At 44.1% G+C, this 12,253-nt stretch overlaps 1 protein-coding gene across 5 annotated transcripts in view; it reads left to right on the forward strand.

The window, feature by feature from the left end:
* Window positions 1-9,116, forward strand: part of LOC144113202 (L-fucose kinase-like) — a 29,441-nt gene extending 20,325 nt beyond the window's left edge. For 3 of the 5 annotated variants that reach the window (XM_077646162.1, XM_077646161.1, XM_077646163.1), the window contains 2 exons: window positions 1,478-3,903; window positions 8,934-9,116. Coding sequence is in view for 2 of the 5 variants with exons in the window: in XM_077646165.1 (XP_077502291.1) it covers window positions 2,705-2,797; window positions 3,678-3,712; window positions 3,803-3,903; window positions 8,934-9,007 (303 nt within the window). In the remaining 3 variants the exon portion in view is untranslated. Of the gene's footprint in view, window positions 1-13; window positions 3,904-8,933 lie in introns of those variants that run through there. The other 2 variants (XM_077646165.1, XM_077646164.1) reach the window with 2 other exon arrangements.
* Window positions 9,117-12,253: the final 3,137 nt, after the last annotated feature.

Genomic DNA, 12,253 nt, shown 5'->3' on the forward strand with positions numbered 1-12,253 from the left:
CATCGCCTAGAAGGGCAGTATCCTAGTTTGCTAGAACTTGTAACAGCTTATCGGTGGGCTGGCTGTAGAAAAACAGAGAGCAGTAAATGCACTTAGCTTGTTGGTCTATGAAATCATTCCCAATTCCGCTTTTCTGTGCACTTTTGAGTGCAAAATTAGTTGTTTAAGGGGGGATTAGGCTTTCAGCAAAAAAATTGCTCCTTGATCAATTTTCACGAAAATTCTTTAACTTATTACAAATAACATTTTAACTATTTGACAAAATTTGTTATATCTTGGTAACATTTTTTTTCTACAATATATTTCTCCTTTGATTTTTGTGAAAAGCCTGCAGATTCAACAAAATGCATGGAAGAAGGCTGGTTCAACATTCATTGTGATTCCCCTGGCATGCTACAGGTCAAGACATGCTTGGATTTTTTTTTTCCCGCAAAACAAAGATTTCCCGTTTTGAATTTTTACAATGCAGTTGCCGTAGATATGTCTATACTGAGAAGAAAATCATATACAAGAAATTTAAAATTCTTAGAATTGGAAAACCAAGAATGTCTTGACCTGCAGTGTGGTTCTAAGAGTGCAACAAAACAAACGCAGTCAAAATAAACGAAACAGTTGCAAAGAAATCGGCTGCACAAAATGAGCAACATGCTAGAAAAACAATATTAAGAAAAAAGACATTCTAAGTTGACCACCACATTTACTTCTGAAAGCACCATGGTTGTAGTCCTAGGCGTCCTTCTGAATTCTGTGTTTTTTGGCTGCCTTTTTCTGCACATGGCATGCTTTTCAGCTGGTTGTATATAAAAATTTTTTGGTGCCACTAAAATTTGATAAATTGGTATGATGCTAATTAATATGGGCATTTGGTCCTTCATGTACAGCTAGTCCAAGTTATGTGAAAGATTAACTCAAAAGCCTCGAACCAACCCAAAGGCCCAGGAACAGTAGACAATTATTTTGTCTAAGAAATGTGTTCATATTTTTCCCGCGTAAGTTGTCAGAAAATGAGGGACAAGGAGTTGTGAACGGTGGCTGGAAGTCACACATTCATTTCCCCTTTCTCTTCACACAGCTACCTCACAGTAATGCCAGACATGTCTGTCAGAAAGCACTGGCTACTAAGAACATGTTGACATCAAACCTTGTATGCATGCTCCATGTAGCAGTGAGTACACAGCATGCAAGCAGTATGTCACGAATTCGTGACTCTAGGTGAAAAAGGGTTAAAAAAAAGTTTAGTATTTATCTTTGGTTAAGTGGTTATCTGATTTGTAGCCTTTGTAGTAGCCATAGTAGGCTCAGTATGAAAGATGTCTACATACTCTGTCAGCTTTCAGAGTAATTTACTGCTCTGTATGCATTGGAAAATACTTTTTCAAACACTGATGTTTGAAGTTAAGACCATAAGCATTCCTTGAGGTTCTCTGTATTATATTTAACAGACTTGTGTATAGCAATTGCCATTTGCATGCCACAGGAAGGGCACGTACAGAAAGGTGCGCTGGCATTGAAGCAAGAACATCTCAAGTGGATGGACCGTCCAGATCGCGTGATGAGAGCTGCTAGGCTAATATTACGAAGGTGCTCTTCAGGTGCAGAAGGTAAGCTTAGCTGGCTGAAGACAGATAAATATTGTGACGAAGAAGATGAAGTTGGCAGTGGCCCTAGACGGAGTGCTCGCGCTAGGCCAGCGGCCATTAAACCATCTCATTGCCATAAGTCATCTCGTCTCATACTTCGGCTGGCCGTCACGTAACATTTGGTGTGAGGTGTGGAGTTCATCCCCATCCTGGTCCAGGAGCTTCGGCGCATGCGGGAGCCGTGGTCGTCGGTCGTGAGTTCTTTGTGTCGCCCAGCCTTTCAGACCTGAACCGATCTCGCCGTTCTTCCCCCGCCTCGCCCACCGCCCAAACCACTCAACACGATGAACTGAACCTGACTCAATGACCCGACGCTTCCGACCCGAGACGCTGCCCACACGTGATGACATCGTTCCCCTGCCCATGCCGTTCGGCGCATCTTGGGGCCCCGGCCGTCGGCTCCTGGTGACCTATGGCCAGGAAGCTTCGCGGGCCAGGAATCATTCAGCCATGTCCTTCATCGTGACGGCCAGCACCTCACCACTTTGTGCTTCCTGTCCCACCATCCCCTGAAGCCCATCACCACTTCGCGCGTCTCTTTGTCACCGATGGGACGATCGCTTGGTGGCCCCGGGTAGTGTGATGAAGACGACGAAGTTGGCAGTGGCCCGAGACGGAGCGGTCGCATTAGGCCAGCGGCCATTAAACCATCTCATTGCCATAAGTCATCTCGTCTCATACTTCGACTGACCGTCACGTAACAATATGTTGGTTTTTTATCTATATAAATAGCCGTCAAGCTCATTGCACTTGACTTAAGTCACAACTAGTCTTGTATGCTTAAAAGCATGGCTTATGCTTGAGGTGGTGATTCAGTTGTGTAACCCATGTATAATGGGTTGCACAACTTTATCACCTTGTTCTGATCCTTTGAATCTGATACCGTACTTTTCTTGCTTTATTGTATCGTTTCATCAGGTGCAATGTCAGTGCTAGTGGCATGTCTTTTTATTTATGTTTTCCTTTTGCCTTGACTTTTTCTTGGCTTGCAGTACATCATAAGAACTCCAGCTTCCCAGCTGCCTCCTTTTGGAGTTTGGGCTGTGGCCGAATGCCCGGCAAGAATGGATCTATTTGGTGGTTGTACAGACACACCACCCATCGGTTATGAACTTGGAGGCTCTGTAATCAATATCGCTGTTTTGGTTGATGGCCAGGTGAGCCGCTGACAGTTTAATGCGCACGTAGGATTTAATTTTTTCAAAACTGCTCTTATTTTGGAACATGATTTAAGTATAATACTAGGTCTTTACGAAAAAGTAGCCCGCTGGGTTTAATACCTTCAACACCTGTGGCCTAATTGGCTTGCATGTCAATTGGCTGTGTCCTAGAGGTAATCTCTGTGCATCAATCATTTTCATCTGCTCAATCGGCAGTTGTATGTCATTGAGTGATGTGGCATGCACAGTGAACTTCTCATTCAGTAAGTTCGAGTGAATTAATTGGCACATTTGCATTACCATCACTTTGTTGTTCTTTTTGGTGCGATAATTTTTCTGTATTTCAGATGAATGAGTTCAGACTCCAGAATCATTTGAAGAGTTTCTAAAAATGAATGTGTCCAAGCTAGAAATGGAAACACTGATCAGATTATTCCATCATTGTGAATGCAACACTGGAACTGCATAACACATTGTTCAGTTGCATGTCACTGCTGATCGTGGAGGTAAACATGACCTTGCACTGGGGTCTCCTCTTGCAGACGGCCAAATGAGATGCAAGCTAGGGCACAGGTTATTGATAAATCTGTTCAGACACTCTGCAGACAGACTTGGTTAGTGATTCATGTTCACTTCCTTATTTAATTACAGCTGTACTGCAGCAACCAGTATTAAGGCACCTGTCTTGAGCTGGCTTTAGTTTTTGGCCACATTTCATGTGACAACAGGACGGCCTTGTACACACTGAGGAAATCTAGGCTTACCAAAATATCCACTTCCTTCCTGCTACCACTCGCTGTAATGTCACTCGTCTGCAGTAACTATGATACGTGAAATGCTGCACACACATTTAATGCCTCTTGTCACTGCTTGACAGAAACCAATTGGAGCCAAGGCACGAAGACTGCACGAGTATGTAGGACCTTTTAAAACCAACCACACTTTTTCAGGGTGATGTCAGGAATGATTTGCTATAGTGTGACTTTCTTTGCTGACCAATAGACCACACATTGTTATCAAACTGCTGCATGACCTTGTTCCCGAGAAGATAGAAATAACTAGCATAGAAGACCTTTTGGATTACAGTCAACCTGGTGCTAGAGGTAAGGCTGCTAAATAGTTGCATTGGTGGCTTTTCTGCCACTTTCGGGATGCTTATTAAAATATGCGCTAAAAGGCACTCTTGCCTCGTGAAATTTCAAAAGTTTCCGGAAGGGGCATGTATCAGTGGTTGCCATGGCTGTATCTGCTGATGTATTAGGTTGAGTGAATGAACCTGTTCAAATTATAAAGCTTCTCAGTATTACTTGGAGGAAAAAGAAGCACCACAGTCTATGTGAGCGCACCCCATCCACCATGGGATCAAATGCTAGGAAGTGCACACTTCATATTTGGTTTGGGTAGTGTTAAGCAGAAAATGTGAATTTTCGCTGTGGAATCATGGCTGCGCCACAATGCTCTCCACTGTACACAAACTAAATTTTTTTTATTGATACATTTTTAAATTTCATAAATTTAATGTAAGTGAATGTTTGGTATAAAGCTCGTATGAAAACTATTGCAGCATATCTTGAAGGTTCATCTAGAATGGCTGAGTCCACATTTTCTCCTGAACACGAGCCAAACCAAATACAAAATGTGCACTTCACAGTATTCCTCGTCTTGCCCATGGTGGATGAACAACTGCAGTGCCTCTTTTCTCTCTAGGCAATTTTGAGATACTATGGTTCAGAGTAACGGCCACCATAGCCTTTAGTTTGTGGTCCTGCAATCTTTTTTGCACAATGTCTATCTCTAGCCACATTAATTGTGCTCATGAGTAAAGTCATCGTTGCATCTTCGTGTTTAGCTTGTGCTTCTTCCACACAGTCACATGAGCACAGTTGACTGGTATAGCGTAAAATTCAATTGAATTTTTACCCTTTTCTATAGGGTAAAGCAGTGATAGTGATTGCCTTTCTGAACACCGCCTTCTTGCATTCTTTGAGAGCACCAACTTGAAGGACTATATGAGCCACATTGATTTGGATCTTGTGACCACGCAGGGAAAATTTTTGAATGCATCCACTGCCTGACCCTCCTGACTAACATCCCCATTGGTTAGCAGGCGAATGCAGACGTTTTCGGTCACACTGTGTACTAACGGTAATGCCAATTAGCCCTGAAAGAGTCCTACATTATAGCCGTCGCTGTTAAATGGGGTCGATGAAGGCCTATCTTTGCGCACAGCTCTCTGTGTACACAGCTTTCTGTTTGGTGTTGGTCAACATGCCACCATGGGGCTGACAGGTGCCAACAGGAACAAGTTTGAGTCTTGCTGTTTTGTCTCCCGTATTGTTAGGCTTAAATTATATCACCCACTCTTAAAGGTCACAATTCTGTGCTGGGACTTGATGTTTTAACACCTTGTTGCAGAAGGTTTCAAGTGTTTCATCAAGTTCAAGTTCTCTTGAATAAAGCAAAAGGTACAAAAGTCCTCATCAGAAGCTGCAAGAAATTTTTGGTGTCCAGCTGCGGTGACAACTTGGAGCAGTTGGCAATGTTAAAAACGTTTTTTTTTTCGTCAGTCATGTTTTATTTCTTTCAATGTCAATGCCATATGCATAAGCAAATCATGAAAATAAGCGACTTTATCTTTTTTTGTTTTTGTTGCTTGACGCTGCCCGTTTTGAATACCATCCCTTTTGTCCAATAATGTCTTAATGGCATTCATACTTTATTGGCGATTTTTGCTGGCACTGATGAAAAATGTTTTGATATTTAAGCTGCAGAGTCACCTTTGCGCTAGCCATTGCTTCTAAATCCAACTGACAGTTGATTCAACAATGAAAGCTTTGCTGCAGCTTCTCTTTTAGTTCAACAAATTGGCTATATTTTCATATGTTAAGTTTCTCTAATATAACATTTAAATTTTCTTTCGCTGATTTCATGCAACATTCTACAGTTGCACATGAGGCCAGTTTTCAGCAGGACTGGTTCGGGCAGTGTTGAATATGAGCCATCACCTGAGGTTCAAAGAGATTACTCGCAACATACACTTAAATGTTGTTTCATCATCTCTTCTACAATTCCAGAGACATATTCTGAACCTCCTTTAGCCATGCTTTCACCTTAAACCTTTGGTGCCCTGTATTGCGAATTCCTGACATGCTGATGCTTGCCGTGTACTGTTTACAACAGGAAGTTTACATACAAATTTTGATGTCGACATGTTCTCAATGTACAGCGCCATCCAATCAAACTGCTGCAGGAAAATTAGGAAGATATTTGTTGGATGAAAAATCATGTACTGTCCCTGGGCCTTTGAGTTATATTCAAGACCTTTGGAATCTGTTTCACACAACTCAGACTAACTGCACAAAATGGAGCAAATGCTAAATCTTTCTAATTGGTGACATAGTGATTCTAAAGTTTTAGTGGCACCAACAAGTTTTTGATTGTGGCTTCTGAATGTGGGTGCATTAGCTAGCATAATTTAGAGGTAATAATTATTTTCTTTGATTTTTTTCATTTTTTGGCAATAAAGGCTGGATATGATGCAACATTCAGTGGCCTGGCTAAGGTGAAGGAAAGACTGGTAGCCCAAAATTTGTGCCTGCATGCTCTTTCATGTCAAATGGGATGCAGTAGCATTGAGGGTGCTGTTTTTATTGACAAGTCAGAGCTCTTCTTCTGAGCACAAAAAAAATTTTGCTTTGCTTTTCGATCTAAGTGTACTGGACAGCTACTTTAAGTGACATCTGAATGAACAAGAGGTATCACTGTCTGCAGATTTCTCTTGCCCATTGCTGTGTGTCAGTGGTGGTGGCATTTGGCTGCTGACCCCAGTTGCAACGGCTGTGCTTTTACAGATGTTAAATGCAAAAACAGTCGTGTTCTGATATTTGGCAGCAGATTAGGAGTCCTGGTAGTTGAAGTTAATTCAAAGCTTTTTATCAGGGCATGCGTCATAGCCCACAGTGTTCCTATGGCACATAAAGATTCATCAAGCATCATCGCTGTCTGCAGGTTTCTCTCACTGCATGCAGCTGCACTGCAAAATGATGCACAAGGAAGTTAGTATGTCAGATTATAATTCCGCTTCATGCCCTTGTTCTGTGGAGTTCATGTGACGATGATTAAGTGGCTGGGACACTAGATATAGGTCATTTGAAGCTGTCGTTTGAGTGTTTTTATAAATAAACTGCGCTTTTGGATATAACCATAGTTTCTAAAAATAAAGTGCAAGTACTTCCGTTATTCTTTTATGGTTCAATCACTTATCGTCTTCACTAAATTTTTTTTTTACGTTGGTGGCGTTTATATTGCAACCATTGCTGTACGTATGACAATTTGTACAGTAATTACTCGTGCGTCAACTGCTTTTACTAGTAAACCAGGCAAGGTAAAAGATGCATGGCTTTTGACCGCACAAGGGTGCCACTCGTATCACCAAAAAGAACTAGTAATTCTTCTCTGGGAAATAATGTTCTCTGAATAAAAACAAAATTTGCATTCTGATATAAGCACCGAAAAAAGTCCACCAAATTTTCAAGAAATTAAAACCAAAGCATCCAACCCCTATACCCTCGTCATACCCGTGCAAAAGCCAGGCCTGTCAATTTTAATCCTAATATATCTGTCAATCCTTAAATTGATGGCCCTGTGAATATGCACGCAAAAGTTTTTAGCTGCAGGTCCAACAGTTCTTCTCTTATGAATTTTCTTCATGCTCTCTGCTATGGGCCTCTAGACATACATAAACATCCAGCACCGTTTTATGGCATATGTTTAGTTCAATAGATGCATGTCAAAATGTATATTTAAATCAGAATTCAAACAAATCTCATGGAAAAGTATGAGCGACTTGGAAGCTGTTTGGCAGCTGGTGGAAGAAATCTGGTTTACACAAATCAACCAACTCTGAAAAACTGCTTAGAGCGCACCCCTATCATCACACGTACTTGTTGCAAAGCTGACTACATGGGAGCACAGTGAATGCTCTGACTTCCAGTGGCCCATAGGCTACGGGAGTGATGCGTTTTTAAAACCTTCATAAAAGACACGTGCATTATAATGGATGTGGGGCCTGACGAGGATATATAAGGCAACATTTGTGGCAACCATGTATTGTGTGCATGTGTACCCCTGTAGTCAAGTTTGTGCAGTACGAGTTTGGCAAAAAACAAAATTTCTTCATAACCTCAGCACATCACTTGAAATTTTCAGGATGAACTGTGCAGTTCGCTTGCCAAAGCTTAGGGTGCAATGCCTATTAGTATCAAAATTGAGCTTTCTGTTGATGTTGTGCTCCACATAATTTTGAGTGCGGGTTTGTGTACAAGTACATGTATTTATTCCAAAAACAGCTTTAACCCTATTTTTTTTATTTGCTCATATTTCACTTGTCATTCTGATGCTGAAAATAATTGTCTGATTGCTTCCTGGTTGCTATTAACACCTCATGTAAAGCCCTCACCCAAGGGCCCTTGAGGTATCTGTAATAAAGAAATAAAAACATTTTAAAGAAAAAAGATGTTTTAGAGGAGCTTTCTCACAGGTAATAGGTCACAAGTTCTGAAATGTGCATATTTTTTTAATAGACCGTAACAAAACTTCCAAGTGGCCAGACATCCGTAACCAGCATAAACAAGGTTTCATACAACACAAGGACTACCTTAGCACGCCATCATCGTCGCCACTGTCGTCATCAGCGGAGTCTGTTTCAGTTTCTCAAAGACAAATCCGATGTCTTCAATATCACTGTCTGAACTGCTGCAAGAAAAGCTAGTTTCTGAGTAACTTTGCCATCACTGGCATTATTCAGGCGTGCTGCCATTTTTCAATATCTGTTGCCAAGCTGGATGCATGCCAAAGGCTAAAAAACTATTTTTATGTGACTTTCGCCTTACAGTATTAAAAACCGAAAGCGAAACCAGTAGACGAGCCTACCTGGCCTTTGGCAGTGAAAGCAAAGTGGCATCAAGCTCAACAAATGGGACTTGTCATTTGCTATTGACACGTCCCATGACGAGTACAGCTCAGGCCTGGGAGTTAAAGGTTTAAAATAGGCCACAGTTTTTACAAATCTTTCACCGCGGCTCAAAATACTTCTTGTGAGACATGACCATTTCTTTGTTTTTATAACTGGCAGGTGCTCTCCTGAAGGCATGTCTTGTTGGCTCTGGAGTGGTGGAGATTGACAGCAAAAATAAGTTGTCACAGTAACTTCTAGCACGACACAGTGGTGGCATTGAACTACAGAGCTGGTCCAAATTGCCTGAAGGGTCAGGTCGAAATTATTCTGGAGCCCTCCACTGCGGCACCCCTTTCTTTCACTCCCTCCTTTATCCCTTCCTTTACGGCGCCATTCAGGTGTCCAACGATATATGAGACATACTGCGCCATTTCCTTTCCCCAAAAACCAATTATCAGCGGGGCGGCGGTCGCGCCTCACCCGGGCGCGAAAAGATAAGTAGGGGTCCTTAGGTTGAAGGCTAGCTCGCGACAGGCATTCGAACCAAGCGGCCGAGTGACTCAGCTTTTGTGGATAGGATAGAATAGGAACGACCACCTGGGGATCTTTAACGTGCACTGATATTGCACAGCACTCGGGCGCCTTAGGGCTCATTCACACTTAAGAGTCTCAGAGGTCGCGCGACTATTTTGGTCGAAAAGCGACAGTCGCGGGCCAGTCGCTCGCTGCTCGATTTTTCAGCCCCGCGACTGCGAGTCGCAGGCCGCTGAACCAATAAGCGAGCGAGCCGAGCTTTCGGCAACGACGCCGCTCGCGGGTGCGCCGAACGAAGAACTGCGCTATCTGCTCCTTGGCTGCCGTAGTCGTCGCTAAGCCTAGCCGGTTTCACATCGTTGCCGCAGCTCAGGGCGTTTCGGAACTGACCAGCGTTGCAACCAAGATGCCACTTTCGTCACGGCTTTGTTGTGAACCCCGTCTCATGGGAATATAAAAATATGCTCAATATCCGCGACGCCTTCAGCAGCGGAGAAAGCAGATGCCAGGCGATCGAGCCGCTTTGGGCAACAGCAGCAAAGCGGCTATGAGAAGAAATTTGCTTGTATCCAGCAGCTCGGTATTGGCCAACGACCCTTAAAATTGATTCATTTTTTAATTTCGACTTCCCAGAGCATGGTATGAACGCGAACAAACAACATACTAGCGCACTTTTCTGACGCTAGCGGCCGGCATCCAGGCTGGCTGGCAGGCCGCTTGTACGGCTGCAGTGCACATTGCCGCTACATCCTCCTCCTCGCTCAGGTCGTTGCAGTACTACATTGCTAATATCGAGGGATCAGAGCACTTTCGAGGGCCTAGCGCGAGCGCAGGAGACGCGGCCAAAGCAGACGAAACTCTCGAAAGTGCGCGAACGGCGTCATTCCCAAGAGTTCTCATTTCAAACGAGAATCGAACGAGAAGGCGACCCGCAGGTCGCCCTTGGAAGTGTGAACATCGGTGTTGTCGAACTGCGTTGTAGTCGCAGGCGACTGCTGGTCGCGCGACCTCTGCGACTCAAGTGTGAATGAGCGTTTTGCCTCCACAAAAACGCACCCGCCGCGGTCGTGTTCGAACCCGGGAACTCCGGATCAGTAGCTGAGCGCCCTATAACCACTGACCCACCGCGGCGGGTGAACCGGGCCGTAAGGAAAATGAAATTGGTTTTTGGAAAACCAAATGTTGCAGTATCTGTCTCATATCTCGGCAGGCACATGAACCGCGTCGGAAGGGAAGGAATAATGGGAGACAGAGAAGAAAGGAAGAAAGAGGAGCCGTATTGGAGGGCTCTGGAATAATTTCGACCACCTGGGGATCTTTCTTGTGCACTGACAGCACACGGGCGTCTTAGAGTTTCGACTGCATCGAAACACGGCCGGGCTCGAACCCGCGCACTCCAGATCAGTAGCCGAGCGCCCTAACCACAGCCTCAGCGGCGGGGAACAGAAAATAAAAAAATGAAGGTAGAATGAGCACAGGTAAGGTCTTCAGCTTTTGCCCTCTTAAGCAGACATAAGTACAATCTTGTAATTTTTCCACACCACGTCGCTGCGCGCGGCGTACACATATATGGTGAAAAAAGAGCATAAATCGACGCTGTCTTTGGACCATAACCATGTACACGCTTACATAGCTAGCTTAAACGCAGGCACATTCTCACTTTTACTTTATCGTATGCAAGCAGACTCTCATGATAAGCCCGGCCTTGTGGCGAACCATCAAAGATTATTCAAATATCTAACAAGGCAAAAACAGTTCACAATTGACAGCGAGGTGCTGGAAGTGGTAATTAAAGGAACGGGCCTACTAATTGCAGGTAGTCGCAGCTGATCCGGATCATGAGAGAGAAATAACTAGGAATAAGAATGAGATGGAGCACATATGGCAGGTTCTCTCAGAACATGAATGGCAGTTAAGCAATATCCGTTGAGAGAAAAATGTAAAACAGCTGTATCTTACCGGTACTCACTTACGGGACAGAAATGTGGAGACTAACGGAAAGGGTTCAGCTTACATTAACGACAACGCAGTGAGCCATGGAAAGAAAAATGATAGGCGTAACGCTAAGAGGCAGGAAGCAGGCAGAGTGCGTGAGCAAACAAATGCGGGTTAATGGCATCCGAGTTTAAATCAAGGGGAAGAAATGGGCTTGGGCAAGGCCTGTAAAGCGAAGGAGAGATAACCGCTGCTCCTTAAGGGTAAAAGAGAGTTCCAAGAGAAGAGATTAGCTGGGGATGGCAGAGTGTTGGGTGGTTGGATGAGATTAAGAAGTTTGCAGGCATAGGGTGGGCGCAGTTGGCAAAGGACAGGGTTAATTGGAAAAAATGGGAAAGGCCTTTTCCCTGTAGTGGGTGCAGTCAGGCTGATGATGAGTGGCGCCATCTTCTTGTTAGAACGTGAACCATTAATGTCAACAAACCGACGCTCCACTTAAGCCTAGTACCGGCAGAATCGTGCCTCTAATTAAAAAAAACACATTTTAAAGTGAAAAATAAAAATTGGTTTTTGAGAAAAGTAAATGGCGCAGTAGCTGTCTCGCATATCTCGGTTGACACCCGAACCGCGCCTTTAGGAAGGGATAAAGGAGGGAGTGAAAGAAGGAACAAAGCTTGAGGTACCGTAGTGAAATGCTCTGGAAACATTTTGATCACATGGGGATCTGTAACGTGCACTGAGATCGGACAGCACACGGGCGCCTTGTCGTTTCGCCCCCGTCAAAACGGGGCCGACGTGGTCGAGTTCCAACCCTCGTTCTCAGTAGCCTAGCGCCCTAACCACTGAGCCACCGCGCTTATATGCCTTCTTATAGATGAGGTAAAACAAAGCGACAGATCAGTGCCCCATTTGTGGCCAGTGAACGCGCTCAGCAGCAACGACGCATTCACCCGCCGCGGTGGCTCAGTGCTTAGGGCGCTCGGCTATTGATCCGGAGTTCCCGGGTTCGAACCCGACCGCGGCGGCTG

Source organism: Amblyomma americanum, chromosome 1 (assembly GCF_052857255.1).
Source record: "Amblyomma americanum isolate KBUSLIRL-KWMA chromosome 1, ASM5285725v1, whole genome shotgun sequence".
In the NCBI taxonomy this organism is placed as follows: Eukaryota; Metazoa; Arthropoda; class Arachnida; order Ixodida; family Ixodidae; genus Amblyomma; species Amblyomma americanum.